Source organism: Microtus ochrogaster, chromosome 2, assembly GCF_000317375.1.
Source record: "Microtus ochrogaster isolate Prairie Vole_2 chromosome 2, MicOch1.0, whole genome shotgun sequence".
NCBI classification, from domain to species: domain Eukaryota; kingdom Metazoa; phylum Chordata; class Mammalia; order Rodentia; family Cricetidae; genus Microtus; species Microtus ochrogaster.
In genome coordinates, this window is record NC_022010.1 from 3,999,678 (window position 1) to 4,015,603 (window position 15,926).

Consider the following 15,926-nt stretch of genomic DNA (forward strand, 5'->3'; position numbering starts at 1 on the left):
ACACACACACCACACCACACACACACCACACCTACACACCACACACACACCACACACACTACACCACACACCACACTACACACATACACACCACATGGCACACACACACCACACACACACCATACACACTACACACACACCACACACACTATACACACACCATGCACACACACATACACACAGCACATCCATACACCACAAACACACATTGGACATGTACCTACTACACAGGTGTGCCTGTGCACACATGTACAAATATAAAAGTGCAATAAAAATTACTTTCACTAAAACTGAACTCAGGTGGTTTAAAAAGAATGTCTTTTCCCTCCTCCTCCTCCTTCTCCTCCTCCTCCTCCTCCTCCTCACCATCATCAGCATCATCATCATCATCATCATCATCATCATCATCATCATCATCATCATCATCATCATCATGATGTGGAGTATGCCTGTATATGTATGTGAGTGTTTGTGAATATGTGTGTGTTCATGATTTAAAAAGAGGGTGAGAACAGATAAGGAAGAGACCTGGTCAGTCGTCCTCATCAATTGAGACCATGACACCCAGTATGGACAAGTTCAACAGATCCGCCATACATGGGCTGCCTATGCGTGCGTCAGCATTGCCAGGGCATAAATTCCATTTTCATTTTTGAGAACAGGACAGTTTTACCCAGTGTTGTCTCCAACTGGGAAGGGCAGTACTTCTCTCCCCATGACTCCAAGCTTTTCCTCTTCTCCAGGCTCTCTTTAAACTGTGGGGCTCCCCAGAAAAGTACCCCAAAGATATCCTGACATACACAGAGCTTGTGTTGGACTCCCAGGGACAGCTGGTGGAGATGAACCGGCTTCCTGGTGGGAATGAGGTAGGAGGTGGGCGGGAGGTGGGCACGGGGTGGGAGGTGGGTGGGAGGTGGGGGTGGGCACAGGGTGGAAGGTGGGTGGGAGGGGCACGAGGTGGGCACGAGGGGTACGAGGTGGGCACGAGGTGGGTATGAGGTAGGACCTGGGCAGAACTCTGCTTGGGTCACCTTGCTTCGAATGTCACCTGGAAGAACCAAAGTCATTTTGCTTAGCACGCATCTCTTTCCCAGGTGGGGATGGTGGCCTTCAAGATGAGGTTTAAGACCCCAGAGTATCCAGACGGTCGGGACGCCATCGTCATCAGCAATGACATCACCTTCCAAATCGGCTCTTTCGGCATAGAGGAGGACTTCCTGTATCTGCGGGCATCTGAGATGGCCCGGGCAGAGGGCATCCCCAAAATCTACTTGGCTGCCAACAGTGGGGCCCGTATGGGTCTGGCCGAGGAGATCAAGCAGATATTCCAAGTGGCTTGGGTGGACCCAGAGGACCCCCACAAAGTACGTCATGAAGGGGGGGTACTAACAAGATGGCACTTACCTAGAAGAGACGCAGCACCCCTCATCCAAAGTCCCACATCAGAAATGCTTCCAGACCCAAAGCTTAAGGGTCAGCATTATGTCCTACATGGCAGGTCCACCCCGCCCTCCCTCACTGAGTGACAGTCACAGCGCAGGGGCCTGAAGAAGCTGAGTGTGAGGTGTCTGTGATAAAGATTAACACTTTGTTTAGACCTGGTGCCCACTCCCAAAAGATCTCATTTTTATATGCAAATATGCCAGCCTGAAAAAAATTCAAAATTTAACTTGTTCGTAGCCCGATGCATTTCAGGTAAGAGACACAGCCTGCACTGCATTGGCGGGGTGTTGATGGCGCCTGCAGAACGGTGGGAAGGAGCGCCACGTGCAGTGCACAGCGTCTCAGTACAGTTCCCACTTACTGAGCCAGCACGGTGCCACGTACCTGTCCTCCTGGCACTCGGGAGGCTCAGGCGGGAGGAGAGAGTTCAGGATCTGCCTGGCCTATGTGGGGAGACCTTGTCTCAGAAAAAGGAAAAGAAGAAACATAAATGCTTTGGGGCGTAATGATTAGCAGAAATGGCCAAAAACACCCCTTAGGGGCATGATAAATGGGGCATGTAGACATGTAGGTGACATGTGCCAGGTTCTAAATCCATATGTGCCCAGAATGCAAAGTGAATAATATCTCACACCCAGGCCTTAGACTGTATGTGTGTACATGCCTGTAGAGGTGAGGACAGCCTCAGGTGTCACCCTTCACCTTTTTGAGACAGGTTCTCTCATTGACTTGCAATCCGTCAGGTCTTCTGGGCTAGCTGGCAAGGAAGCTTCCAGGGCCCCACCTACCTACACCTCTCATCTCCCCTAGGCTGGGGTTGTAGGCACACACCACTAATGGAAGACAGTGGGACGATCGCTTTCTCATGGACAGTGATGCCGTTTCCCTAAAGGAGACAAAAACCACTCTGGAAATCAAAAATTCTTTTTCTGTTATTTTTTAGCCCACCCATAGTCCAAACATCTAAAATTCAAAATGGTCTGTAATCTGAAACCCTTTGGTCACTAACCTCATCTCTAAAGTAACAAATTCTCTCCATGACTCAGCTCATGGAGATGGGTCACAGTGACACCGAATCATGACAGTATGTTATAAGGTCACCTTTAGCCCAGAGGTGCCTAAAAACATGAATGGGTCTCACATCTAGATGTGGGTTCCATTCCTAAGGTGGCTCGTTGGGTAGAAGCAGATATTCCAAAGCTCAGACATATCGAAACATTTCTGGTCCCTATCATTTGGGTGGTTTGACCTGTACACACGAACACACATGTGCACACACGAGTGCACACACATTTTTTCACAGTGTGTAACCAGGCAGAGCCTGAGGCTGTGTGTGAGGAAGAGAAGAGAGATGAGCTCAAAGTGGTCACATGGTTTACAGATGTTGTGAGCCTGAGGCATGCAGCTGTGCAGCTGATGCTTTCAACAACCATCCTGGGCGGCACTGGCACCTTAAAACATCTGGTGGCTGTTGAGTCCACGGAACTGGATTCCCTGTCTCACTGAGTGTGTTTTTAAGGGATTTAGATACCTGTACCTGACGCCCCAAGACTACACCCAGATCAGCGCCCAGAACTCCGTGCACTGCAAGCACATTGAGGATGAAGGTGAATCCAGGTAAACATAACACGGGCTGGCAAGCCCTAGTGCAACAGCAGTTCAGCCCAGCTGCCTGTAAGGGGCGCATCTCTAGGCTTGTGGGTAGTGGACCCCTGAGCTTCCATGTGGGGGGCTGAAGGCTTAACCATTTGGGACAATCTCCAGGTGACTTATCCTGGTCATCCCCAAATGACTCACTCCTCCCTCCCTTCCTCCTTCCCTCTGTCCCTCCGCCCCCTCCCTCCTTTTCCTTTTCTCTGCGGAGCCTAGCACATGGTGGGCAGGTGCTCTGCCATTGCGTCATACTTTCGGTGGTTTGTCCTTTACTTGAGAGAGCAGAGTTCAAGCAGGGAACAGTAAACTAAGTTCTCGTGAAGTCTCAGGGACAAAAGTTCAGTTTGTGACCCAGTCATCCCAAAGATTCAGTGGCCATCTGGGTGCCTGAGACTGTCAGAGGTTCCCAGCTGCAGCACCAAACAAGTCAGCAGTCTATAGGTGACTTTCTGGAGTGTGAATTTCACGAGAAACATTTTTTAAAGCTTTATTTACTTATTGTGTCTGCAGTGTTCTGTATCCCTGCAGGCCAAAAGAGGACACCAGATCTCATTACAGATGGTTGTGAGCCACCATGTGGTTGCTGGGAATTGAACTCAGGACCTCTGGAAGAACAGCTAGTGCTCTTAACCTCTGAGCCATATATCCAGCCCTGAGAAACATTTTTTTTTTTAAATTCTGTAATGAAATAAGCAATACTCAGTTAACTATACCCGTCAGAACATCTTCCTATGAGCCTGCTGGTGTCTCACCTTTTTGGCTCATGAATCATGACTAAGTGTCTTTCTCTCATAGTCCCTCGTGTCCCCAAAGACCAGAGGCTAAGCTAGTTTTCTGTGGGATGTGGGGTAAGGTGGCACATCAGTAAGAGTCTCAACCTTGATCTTTTAGAAGGTTAGTGTCCCAGGGTCCTAAGCCCCTGTCTTTGCTTTGCCTCTGATTGTTCTGTGTCCCAACAAATGCTTTGTCTTTGCTCATCTCTCCTGCCCCACATCTGTGGGAAATGAGTACTTCCATTTTTGTTTTTGGAGCCTTGACTTTATCGTGTTTGGTCCTTGCAGATATGTCATCATGGATGTCATAGGGAAGAGTGCCAACTTAGGCGTGGAGAACCTGAGGGGCTCAGGCATGATTGCAGGAGAGGCCTCCCTGGCTTACGAAGAAATTGTCACCATCAGCATGGTACGTTCCCTTCTGGTCTCTTCCTTCTCATTTTCTTCCGTTTTGTGTGTTCCTCTGTGTGTATGTGTGTGTGCGTGCGTGCGTGTATGTGTGTATACACATGGGTTCACGTACACATAGAGGTCAGAGGTCAACATCAGGTACCTTCTCCAATTACTTTTCACATTTTGGGGAACAGAGTCTCACTGAACCTGAAGCTGGCTGATTTGGCCGTGACTGGCCAAATTGACTTTGGGCTGGCAAGCCCCAGGGACCCTTTTGCCTCTGCTTCCCCAGCACTGAGACTATGGGCGCACATGGCCATGCCTGAGTTTTCAGGGGTGCTAGGAGTCTGAACTCACGTCCTTATGGTTGTTTGGCAAGCACTTTGCTGACAGAGCTGTCTCCCCAGGCCCTCCCCTCTCTTTCCTGAGACTTGATCTTACTGACTAGCCCATGCTGGCCTCAACTTGAAGTCCTTGGTGTCTAAGCTTCTTGAGTGCTGACACCTGGCCTTCCCTGCTCTGTGTGTGACTACGGTTTTTTAGTACAGCAGCTCCTGGAGCTTGTTAACGTCACAGAGCCCAGTCTGGTCTCAGCTTTAACAGCTAACTCAGACTCTTTCTCTGAATCCCTGAAATCTTAGCACTCAGGAGGCCGAGGCAGGAAAATCACTCTGAGTTCAAGTCAGTCTGGTCTATGCAGCAAGTTCTGGGCTAGCCAAGGCTACATAATGGGACCTTGTCTCAGAACCAGACAAAAACACAAAATTAAATTAAAAATAGGGGCCCATCGAGATGGCCGTGGCAAAGGTGGTTGTCACCCCATTTGACTACGTGGTTCAGTCTGGAAATCACATGACAGCAGGAGAGAACTCAGTCACTCTCTGTCCTCTGACTGCCACATGCGTGCTGTGACAAGCACACTCACAAATACATACATATGTACACAAAATAAATAAATGCAAATTTTTAAATAAAAAAATAAAGGTGTTCCGTGTTCGACAGTTTTATATGACAAATCACCCCATCCCCACGACCTTTCCAATCCTGTGCTGTTTCAGTCGGTGACAGAACTCTTCAGTGAGAACCTGTCGCTCAGGGCCTGTCTTCACGTGCTGCCCCAGGAGCTAGTCATAGCTCATAAACACAGCAGGAAGGGGAGGGGAGGTGGCCATGCACCCCTGCAATCCAATCAGCTTGGGAGGCTGAGGGAGGGGAACCTGGAGTTTGAGGCCAGTCTGGGCTACGTAACAAAAGCCTGTTTCAGAGACCCTGGAAATCGTGGCCCATGGTATTGACTCGGCGCAGATTTTCCTCAGGGGTCAGCAGTTCCTACACATTCTCGAGGCCTTTGCAGATGGGCTCAGCACCAGCAAGGCCAGTGTGTGCCTTCCCAATGCCCTTCTGGTTGACCTTCCTTTCATATAAAAGTCACATGGTTTACTCGGCTTCTAAAGAGAAAGGGTTGGGCTGGAGAGATGGTTCAGCTGTTAAAGGCTAGGCTCACAACCAAAAATATAAGAGAAAAGGTTAATTTGGACTTGGAGTTTCAGAGGTCCACATGATCTCTTGGCCCTGGTGCTTTGAACCGCTTGTGGGAACGCGTGGCAGAGATTGGTTGCTCGGCAGAGCAGAGAGAGGAAGCTGCCGGCCGGGTCTTGTGGGTCTCATGGTGACAAGCCTCCAATCTCCTAGAGAACCCTACAGGCCCCCTCTTAGAGTTTCTACCACCTTTAGCTGGGCCTCTGAGCAGTGTTTAAGGTGCAGATAATACCAGAAGCCAAGCTTGGACAAGTGATGGAGAGAGCCAGGCTCCAGCCAGCTGTGGCACACACCTGTAATCCCAGTACCAGGGAGGCAGAGGCAGGCGGGTCATCTTTTAGAGAGTTCTAGGCTTGCTGTGGCTATACAGGGAGAAACCACTCTCCATGGGGGGTGACCCACCAGCCTCTGGTCTTGTCTCCACAGGTGACCTGCCGCGCCCTTGGAATTGGGGCCTACTTGGTGAGGCTTGGCCAGCGGGTGATCCAGGTGGAAAACTCCCACATCATCCTCACTGGAGCCAGTGCTCTCAACAAGGTAACCATAGGCGAGGCCCGGGGAGGGGTGATGTGGGGACCCAGTCAGACATCGCAGCCCGCTGTCTTCACCAGCTATTATTGCTGACTACCATGGCAACTCTTATAAAGGAAAACATTTAAGTGGCTTACAGTGCAGTGGTTTAGTCCATTATCACAGTGGCAGATTCGGTGCCAGAAAAGGAGCTGAGAGCTCTGTATCTTGACCAGCAGGCAGCAGGAACAGACACTGGGTCTATCTTAAGCATCTGAAACCTCAGAGCAAACCCTCCCCTTCATGACAGGCTTCCTCCAACAAGGTCACGTCTCCTACTGTCACTCCCTGTGAGTCTGGGAAACATTGTTATTCACACCACCACACCAGCTATTGTGGGTTCACAGTACAAACCACTTTCTGACCTTTGATCCCAGCACTTGGGAAGCAGAGGCAGACAGATCTCTGTGAGTTCGAGGCCAGCCAGGTCTACAGAGTGAGTTCCAAGATAGCTAGGACTGTTTGTTATACAGAGAAACCCTGTCTTGAAACCCAGCTCCCTTCCTGAAGCAAGTGATATATTTTTTTTTCAGTTTGCAGTTTTCCCGTCCCCTTGTGATCCCTGCTCCTGGAGCTAGCTCTCCAGTTTACATTAAAAATATTATTAAAGAGGGGCTGGAGAGATGGCTCAGAGGTTCAGAGCACTGACTGGTCTTCCTGAGGTCCTGAGTTCAATCCCCAGCAACCACATGGTGGCTCACAACCATCTGTATGAGATCTGGTGCCCTCTTCTGGCCTGCAGGCATTCATGGAGGCTGAACACTGTGTACATAATAAATAAATAAATCTTTAAAAAATATTATTAAAGATGTACCATACTTTGCAGGATACTAAGAAAGCCCCCATTCACAATTTTGCTTCTTCTATGTTTTGGGAGAACTGTTACATTTCGGCTTGTCTGTGGTTAAGTCTGACCCATGAGTGTGAAAACCAAGAGCCTGCTTGTTTTAGTGTCCTGCAGGATTTCCCACATGGCCCTGAAGTCTCCACATTTCATGTCCACTCAGAGCCCACTGGGGAGTTCCATGTGTGGCTTTGCATCAGCATCATCTGGGTGGACATTTGACCCCTAGGCCCAACAGCAGACCTGCTGCTGAAGCAGGAACCCTTTATGTCCACATGGGCATTGGTGATTCCCAAATTGGGCTGCATATTAGAGTTGCCCGAAACCTTAAGGACACAGGGACCACCAATGCCTGAAGGGATGGGCTGGGTACAGCCTGGGTGGCCGGTGTCTCAGAAGCTCCCAGGTCATTCTGACAGGCAGCCAGAGCAGAGGACCCAGCAAGATGGAGTGTCCTTGCTAACTGTGCTGTGCCAACTTAGGTCCTGGGAAGAGAGGTCTATACGTCCAACAACCAGCTGGGAGGTGTGCAGATCATGCACAACAACGGGGTCTCCCACGTTACTGTGCCAGATGACTTCGAGGGAGTCTGTACCATTCTGGAATGGCTGTCATATATACCAAAGGTATTCCCTGGCAGCCTGGGAGCCTGTGGGATTAGGTTCCTGGTGGTAGGGAGGGTGGGGGAAAGAGCATCATATGTGGGACCAGGCTTTCTTGGCTTCCCACTCTCCTCTCGGATACCCAGCCCTGTCCTTTGCTTTTGGGGAGGCTCTGATGTGCTGTAGGATGCAGGGACGCTGTCTACTGATCCTTTAGAAAAGGGTGACATTGGACCACAGCGGGCCTCATACCTCATGGTCAGCCTGGATCCATTCCTGGCTTCCTCTTCAGAAGCACTGTAATCCTGGACCAGCCTCCCAGTCCTTCTGACCTTCCTCTTTCTCCTTTCTGGAACTGTGTTACCATGGCAATGAGGGGGACTGATGCCCATGGCTTAGCTCTCTGCAGATCCTCCCTAGGGCTCCCCTGGACTGGACTGATTAGCTATCGGTCGTCCCCACAGGACCTCTCTAACTAGATCTCGACTAGCAGATACTTGCGCCTCTGTTTCTTCAATCGCCGAGCTGAGAGAATGCTGGTCCTGAGTGGCTCCTGGAGCTCTAAAAGGTCTCAGGAGACTGCAGACAGAAGTTGCCAATTATTTTACAGCTGGAGCCGTGGCTTGAGGGCATGCTGCACAGCTAGGCATGCGCACAGTCAGAGGGGAGAGCACTCAGACGTGTAGTGGTCTTCACTGCCATGCCCCAGGGACTGAATGAAATGGCTTTGGTGTTTTTTTTCTAGGACAATCGCAGCCCAGTCCCCATCATCACTCCTACTGACCCCATCGACAGGGAAATTGAATTCATCCCATCCAAAGCTCCCTATGACCCCAGGTGGATGCTTGCAGGGAGGCCTCACCCAAGTAAGTTGTAAAGTGTTTTTTGGAGACTCCAGATTTGGGTTTTTTTTTTCTGGGTCTACTGTAAAGGGCCATTTTGGTGGAAGCATTTATGTCTGTCCTTATTTACTTGGGGGGGGGCGGGTGTGCACGTGAGCTCAAAGGAGGGGGTGGACCAACGAAGGTTGGAAACAGCTCTGGTTTCTGGAGGCAGGGGCTAGGGTTCAGCACTGGCCAGGGCCTCCTGCCTCTCTTTCCCTCTGGCTAGACCCTCACAGAGGAGGCTGGCTTCTTACACACACACACACACACACACACACACACACACACACACACACACACACACAGATCACAGTCATGCACCCATGCTTTCTCCTTCTCCAAGGAACGTCTCTGGCTAAGCTGTCCCATCACCCGAAGCCAACCCATGTCTAGAATTTTGTGTGCCGTGCTGGAGGCAAGGGTTCCAGTGGCTTCTTGGGTTTTACAGACCCTTACCCTCCAGCAGCGACTCCATTAGAAGACATCCGGTTTCTTACCCACTGTGTGCTCTATCCTGTGGATAGCCCTGAGCCCTGAGGCAGAGGCTGAAGCAGGAGGGTTTATTCCCTGGCATCCAGCTGCTGCCAGGTCTTCTACCTCTTGTCAGAGTGACAACCATTTTCATCACCTTCCCAACACAGTCCCGACCCCCACCCATCAGTGGCTACATTGCTGCTGTCACAATGTGTCTCTCTGGGACATGGGTGAGCTGTTTCCTCTCAGGGACACTGAGCTATAGCCAGTGGGCCAGAATAAGGTTCTCCAGCAGAAAGGGCACAGGACTATGTGGTCAAGGCCAGCTGCTGCAGTGTGCCCACCAGGCAGACCCTGGGCCTCTCCAGCCCTCAGCCAGGACTGCCATCCTTCTGCCCACAGCTCTGAAGAGTTCCTGGCAGAGCGGATTCTTCGACCATGGCAGTTTCATGGAAATCATGGCACCCTGGGCTCAGACCGTGGTGACCGGAAGAGCAAGGTGACACAAGATGGGGTGGGCTCTACACAGCTGCCCACCAGGCTCGGGACTCTCAAGCACTAGGCCGGGACTGCCATGGCTCTCGGTCTCTGGCTTTTCTGAATGCAAAAGGCAAATTTAGGGAGTAGGGAGATGGCTAAGGCCACGTAAGCCTAAGGGCCCGAGTTCAGGTCCCTGGCACCCACGTGACAAGCTTGGCACAGCAGTGCAGGGGATCCCAGCATTATGGTTACAGAGCCAGAGCCTAGCAGCTTGCTGGTAAACTCCTGGTTATGACAGAGAATGAGAGAGAGAGAAACCTGACAGGGAACTCTACGTGCAGGTACACACACACGAACGCACACACACACCCACCTACCCACACACAATGTATGCCTATATACCACACGGACTCCAAGAGTAAAAAACAGAACGTGTGAGCTGAACAAAGATGACACCCATAAACATGCCAAGCAGGTCAGGGAAAACCCCACACAGAGAACTGCAGGCAGCGGAGGAAGCTGTCCAGTGCTAAGCAGTCAGCCCTGCAAACATACATACAAGTTGGCATTAGATGGACCCACCAGATTGTGCGTGTGTGTGTGTGTGTGTGTGTGTGTGTGTGTGTGTGTGTGTGACGGGGAACTCCTCCGTACCTGTAGCTGGCTCCTGAGTGTCCCAGTAGCCTTAATCTGCCTTTTGTCTTCAGCACCTTCTATTTAGCCTATGGTAATCCTGCAGGAGAGTTTCCCGAAGGTGCAGAGCCTATACAAAACTTGGTTAGGAAAACCCGAGGTATACCTGATGGAGAATTTGCATTTGGCATTGTCCGTTTGAAAGCTTAATTAAGATGTTTTGGGGATATGGAACTTGTTCAAGTGTAAAGCAGAGGATAATAAAGAAGCTCCAGTCACCAGAGAGTGTGGTCAAAGCTGTGAGCTCTTGGGATTCTCAGCATGACGTCACAGCTACAGACTCAGATCACCCGGTCCCTCAAAACCAACCAGGAGACCAAGTCCTGTATGTAAAAGCAAAGAGTCTTTATTCTTACACAAGTTTGCAAGCTTGGTCTCTCCGTGTGTCCTACATATTGGAGTGATCGGAGAGCCCCAAGCTCAATTAGAGTTGGATTTTTATACTAGCAAGAGTATGGGTGAGGGATTTCTAAGGTTTAGGACCCCTGATTGGCTGACATTTGTCTAGGGGTCTCCTGGTGAAAAGTGATCAGTGTGTGCTGGCAGGTGATCCTATCTACAATGGTTGGAAACTTTAGGAATTTCCTTTGGATGGTTTGTGTAAAATTTTTGCAGCCCAACAAACCTCTCCGCCTAGGCAATAATCCAAATCAGACCAAATCAAACCAAATTAGAAAAAGCCCAGGTTTAATGGATGCCGGGTAGCCCCCCTCCCCCAGGGGAGAGAAGAACAGGAAAGACTGTGTGTTTGGTCTCTGGAGGGGCAGTTTAAATAGCCTGTGGGAGAGGTCTTGACCCTCTCTGGGGAGGGGTTTGGTGGGCTCTCTCAGAGCTGGAGTCTGGACTGTGGCAACTCCCAAAGGAGGGGGCTTGGGATGAATGCAAGGGAGTGGGGTGATGCTTTTAATCAAACATCCCAGACTCCTTGGATATAGGGGTGTTTTTATGATTTTTCAAAAATGTGGCGGCAGTAGGCAGGTTGCAGGTTCTGGGAGCAGCCAGTCCCAGGCAGAGACGGCAGCTGGTCCCCAAGCAGTGGCTGGTCTCAGGCAGGGAGACACATGGCAGGCAGGCTGGTCCCGGCTAGCCCAGCGTATGAGCAAGCAGTGGGTAGGAGACAGGTGGACAGACACATCATACAGAATAGAATTGGATATTTATTACTTAGAGGAGATGTGGGGAGAAGAAGAGGACAGAGAGAGAGAAAAGGGGGAAGAAGTGGGGAGAGAGGCAGAAGCGAAGAAGCTACCTCTCTGAGAGGAAGACAGAATGAGAGTGAGCTCAGGCTGGAAGCTGAAGATCAGCCTGCCTCAGTGGATGGGGGAGGGAGTGGGTGTGGCTTGTCTCTTAAAGAGACGAAAATCATAACAGGTGTCAGGGACTGGGGTGTCACTTCCAACCAAACAGTCTGTTTCTGGGTGGTGCCTGGGTAGTCTCAGGTATCACCTCAGGTAAACTGCTGAGACTCGGGCCTCTATTGAGTTTGTCTTGGCTGGGTCCTGTGTTAGGATGTACCCAGCTCCAAGCTTCCCATCGCCGGGCTTTCAGAGTCTTGACTGTTAAATGGAGATAATAACTGAGCCCAAAGGATTAGCGTGACAACCATCGGTGCGATCAGTGCCATGCTGAGCTCTTCATATCTATCACATGTTCTGTAAGTGCCCACCGGGCTTTTCTTTACCTCAGTTGTAAGCACAGGGCCCCGGTGAGATGGCTCAGCAGGTCACAGTCTCACCCTGCAGTTTGTTCCCCAGAACCTGCATTAAAGGTAAATGAGAGCAGACACTCCAAAGGCCCATTCACTCCACACCTGCACCATAGCATATGCACGCGCGCGCACACACACATACACACACACACACACAGACACACACACATGCACAGAGTTAAAGCTGTAAAAATTGTGTGTCATTAGCCTTTAGTTATAGTCTCCTATTTATTTTACCAACCCTTTTGTATAATCCTGGAATGACCCGGAGCTCTCCCTGTGGAGACGGCCCCGCCCCACTTCCCTAGTAAGGGTTGCTGTGGGGACAAAGGACAGCCCAGAGTGACAGGTAGTGATGTCATGGTCTCATCTGAGCCAAACTCTTTGGCACTTGGTGCTGCTCACCCCCTCCCCAGTTTTGAGTACTGGAGGTGGAACCCAGGGCCCCATGCATGCCAGGCAAAAAGCTGTACCATGAGCCATAGCCCAGCTCTTTGGTTTTTATTTCAAGTCAGTATCTTGTGTAGCCCAGGCTGGCCTTGGCTTCCTAGGTAGCTGGGTAACAGACCTATGCCACCAATCCTGGCTTGCTTCAAACTTGCCTTGTGTAACTTAGTTCAGCACCCAAGCTCTGCAGTGTGCAGCTGCTGGCCACGCGGGATGATTGACGTCACCATTTAGAGCTAGGGTGTAGCTAGGTTGCAAAGCACCTGCCTGGCACATGCAGAGTCCCGAGTTCCATCCTAGTACCACAGAGGGGAATCTGAAGCTGAATGCTGGGAACCGTGTGTGCTTCACACTTGACCTCTTAGATGCCTAGCCTGAGGTTCAGTACCACGCTGCCCTGACTGTTCTCACCTTAGTAGGGCACCTCTGCCTTGCAGCCAGCTCCCCGGTGTACCCCCAGTCCCACCTGGAAGTGCCTGTGGCAGGCTGAGTAGACGCTGGGGCCCTGAGAGCAGCCCAGTGCTGAACTCATGTGTGCTCACCTTGCAGGTTGGGGGGCATCCCTGTGGGGGTGATTGCCGTGGAGACTCGGACTGTGGAGGTGGCTGTCCCTGCTGACCCTGCCAACCTAGATTCTGAAGCCAAGGTGAGCCAGGAGCTATGACCACTATGACCACTGCTGACAGGAGTAGATCCTTTGACCCAGCCCAGAGAAGCTTCCGCTTCCACAGTCCTGAGAGCCAGGGAGCAGAGGCCTCCAGCGGGGATTGGCCTGAAGGCTCTGCCTGTTGCCCTTCCACACCTCCGTGAGACACATAATATTCTATTCCAGGCTTCTTGTCCTGGTGGTAAAGGGTCTTTATGTACCCCATCCCCACTTCCACTCCACTGCTGCTGGGACCTGCAGTCCAGTCTGATGACAGTCTGATGACAGTCTGATGACAGACTGTGTATGAGAATAGAGGGAGCTGTTGAGGTCCAGAGAGCATGGGTTTGGGGTTCCTGGGGAGCCTTGGCTCTGGAGCATGTATAGGGTACATGTTCTGGTAAGGGTTACTGTGGTAATGAGACACCATAACCGAAGCAGCTTGGAGAGGAAAGGGTTAATTCAGCTTACTCTTCCATATCACTGTTCATCACTGAAGGACAGGAACTCAGACAGGGCAGGAGCCTGGAGGCAGGAACTGATGGAGAGGCAATGGAGGTGATGCTTACTGGTTTATTCCTCATGGCTTGCTCAGTCTGCTTTCTTATAGAACCCAGGACCAGCAGCCCAGGGGTGGCCCCACCCACAGTGGGCCGGGCCCTCCCCCAACAATACTGATTAAGGAAATGCTCTGCAGCTGGATCTTCTGAGGCATTTTCTCAGCTGAGAAATGTTTCTCTGGGTCCAGTTGACGTAAACAGTAGAGGACAGTAGAGGCTGTGACCACTGGCCCTGTTGTCCCTGTGTCAAGGGTTACTATCTGACTTAAGTGACTCTGTGTCCCAGATCATCCAGCAGGCGGGCCAGGTGTGGTTCCCAGACTCTGCCTACAAGACAGCACAGGCCATCAGGGATTTCAACCGTGAGCACCTGCCCCTCATCATCTTTGCCAACTGGAGAGGCTTCTCGGGTGGCATGAAGGGTGAGTGCAGCCCCTCCGCACCCCTCCACTGGGTCTCTCAAGAGTCGGGTGAGGACGCAGATCAAGTAACCAGCTGGTTTATAGATGAGGAACTGAGAATGAGAAGCAGGTGACTTCCTGAGGTCGTGTGAAGGGCAGGGCAGGGAGGTCTGCTCTGCCAGCTCCCTGGTGACCTGGGTAGTTGTCTTTCTGTGTGGTAAGATGAGGAAGGCATATGGCCATCCACAACCTTATGGTTGCAGGAGCCCCTCTAAGTCACCCAGAATGTCCAGAGAGATAGTGGTTCTCACTGGCTGCTGAGGAAGCAGCTGAGGAGGAAGAGAGGCACATGTGTATCCTGGAGAGCTGGGTGACTTCTCTGAGTCCCCAACCCCTTTGTTTGTGAATGGGGACCCTGCAGTGAGGGTCCCATGCTCTGGCTCCACACACAGCACTGATGCTGGCCAGCATTGCAGTGTCACCATGTAGGGTATGGGGACTTGGAGGGACCTCCCGGTGATGCAAAGCAGGGACCTATGCTATGGGGGTTGTGTGTACAGGATACAGGGGTGGGCTGGGGCATCTCACTCAGAGTTGGAGGGGATTAGAAAACAGCAGACCCTGCGGTGTTCACAGATGAGGGCACACCCAGGCAGGAGGGCAACCTGCCCAAGGTCACATGGCCCTGAGGGAAGGAGCCAGACCCAGCCCAGCCCCCAGCTCTCCCTCGGCAGCCGGGGCAGAGAAGGCTGTAGGCTTCGTGGATGGGTCACTCGGGCCTGTCCTAAGCAGGCCTCGCTTTGCAGACATGTATGAGCAGATGCTGAAGTTTGGAGCCTACATCGTGGACGGCCTCCGGCAGTACAAGCAGCCAATTCTCACCTACATCCCGCCTTATGCTGAGCTCCGTGGGGGCTCATGGGTTGTCCTGGACTCCACCATCAACCCCCTGTGCATCGAGATGTATGCCGACAAAGAGAGCAGGTGGGTGTGCCACTCAGGGCCTACTCCACAGAGCTAGTTAGACCCTCAGAGGGCTCCCTCCGGGGAAGGGCAAGAAGCTGGGCGTGCAGCGTGCACACAGAACCTTGACTCCCAGGGTGGTGGGCAGAGATAGGGAGGCCCTGGGGCTTGATGAGCTGTCAGCCTGGCCAAATCAGTGAGCTCCAGTTCTGTGAGAGACCCTGTCTCAAAAAGTACAGTGGAGGGCAAGGGAAGACAGCTGACATTGACCTATGACTTTCACAGGCTTACACACACACACACACACACACACACACACACACACACACACACACACACACACAGAGTCATAATACTTGCCAAGAAATAAGAAAAAGGAGTTAGGGGCAGGAGAGCAGGGAGACCATAGACCCCCCCACCCCCATACCTCTCTCCTCTTCTCTGTTCAGGGGCGGTGTTCTAGAGCCGGAGGGCACTGTGGAGATTAAGTTCCGGAAGAAAGATCTGGTGAAGACCATGAGAAGGATAGACCCAGTGTGCAAGAAGCTCGTGGCACAGCTGGGTAAGTGGGTCACGCAGGCCAGCAAAGGTGTCAGAAAGCAGAATGAGATGAGTCACACACAGCCATCAAACCGACTCAGCCCCTTCCAGACATGTCCACAGTGAGATGTCTCGGCAAAGGGGCCAGGAATAAACATGAAATTACCTTTCAGAGCCCCTGTGTTCAGAGCACAGCCCTGTCTCTGGAGCCAGGAGCATTCCATGTGGCGTCCTATCCGCACTCACGAGCTTCGGGGCGTTCACCCCGTGATACCACAGTTCACTGTTCCACACGCATAGCGTGAGATAGCTG

General features: G+C 51.6%; 1 protein-coding gene across 1 annotated transcript in view; it reads left to right on the forward strand.

The window, feature by feature from the left end:
* The window catches only part of Acacb (acetyl-CoA carboxylase beta), a 105,123-nt gene that overhangs the window by 85,029 nt on the left and 4,168 nt on the right, over positions 1 to 15,926 (forward strand). Inside the window, exons 38-49 of the mRNA XM_005344256.3 lie at positions 744 to 866; positions 1,095 to 1,364; positions 2,963 to 3,060; positions 4,158 to 4,278; positions 6,228 to 6,338; positions 7,698 to 7,841; positions 8,563 to 8,683; positions 9,578 to 9,674; positions 13,053 to 13,149; positions 13,996 to 14,131; positions 14,917 to 15,094; positions 15,523 to 15,635. Of these exons, the coding sequence (XP_005344313.1) occupies positions 744 to 866; positions 1,095 to 1,364; positions 2,963 to 3,060; positions 4,158 to 4,278; positions 6,228 to 6,338; positions 7,698 to 7,841; positions 8,563 to 8,683; positions 9,578 to 9,674; positions 13,053 to 13,149; positions 13,996 to 14,131; positions 14,917 to 15,094; positions 15,523 to 15,635 (1,609 nt within the window). The remainder of the gene's footprint in view (positions 1 to 743; positions 867 to 1,094; positions 1,365 to 2,962; positions 3,061 to 4,157; positions 4,279 to 6,227; positions 6,339 to 7,697; positions 7,842 to 8,562; positions 8,684 to 9,577; positions 9,675 to 13,052; positions 13,150 to 13,995; positions 14,132 to 14,916; positions 15,095 to 15,522; positions 15,636 to 15,926) is intronic.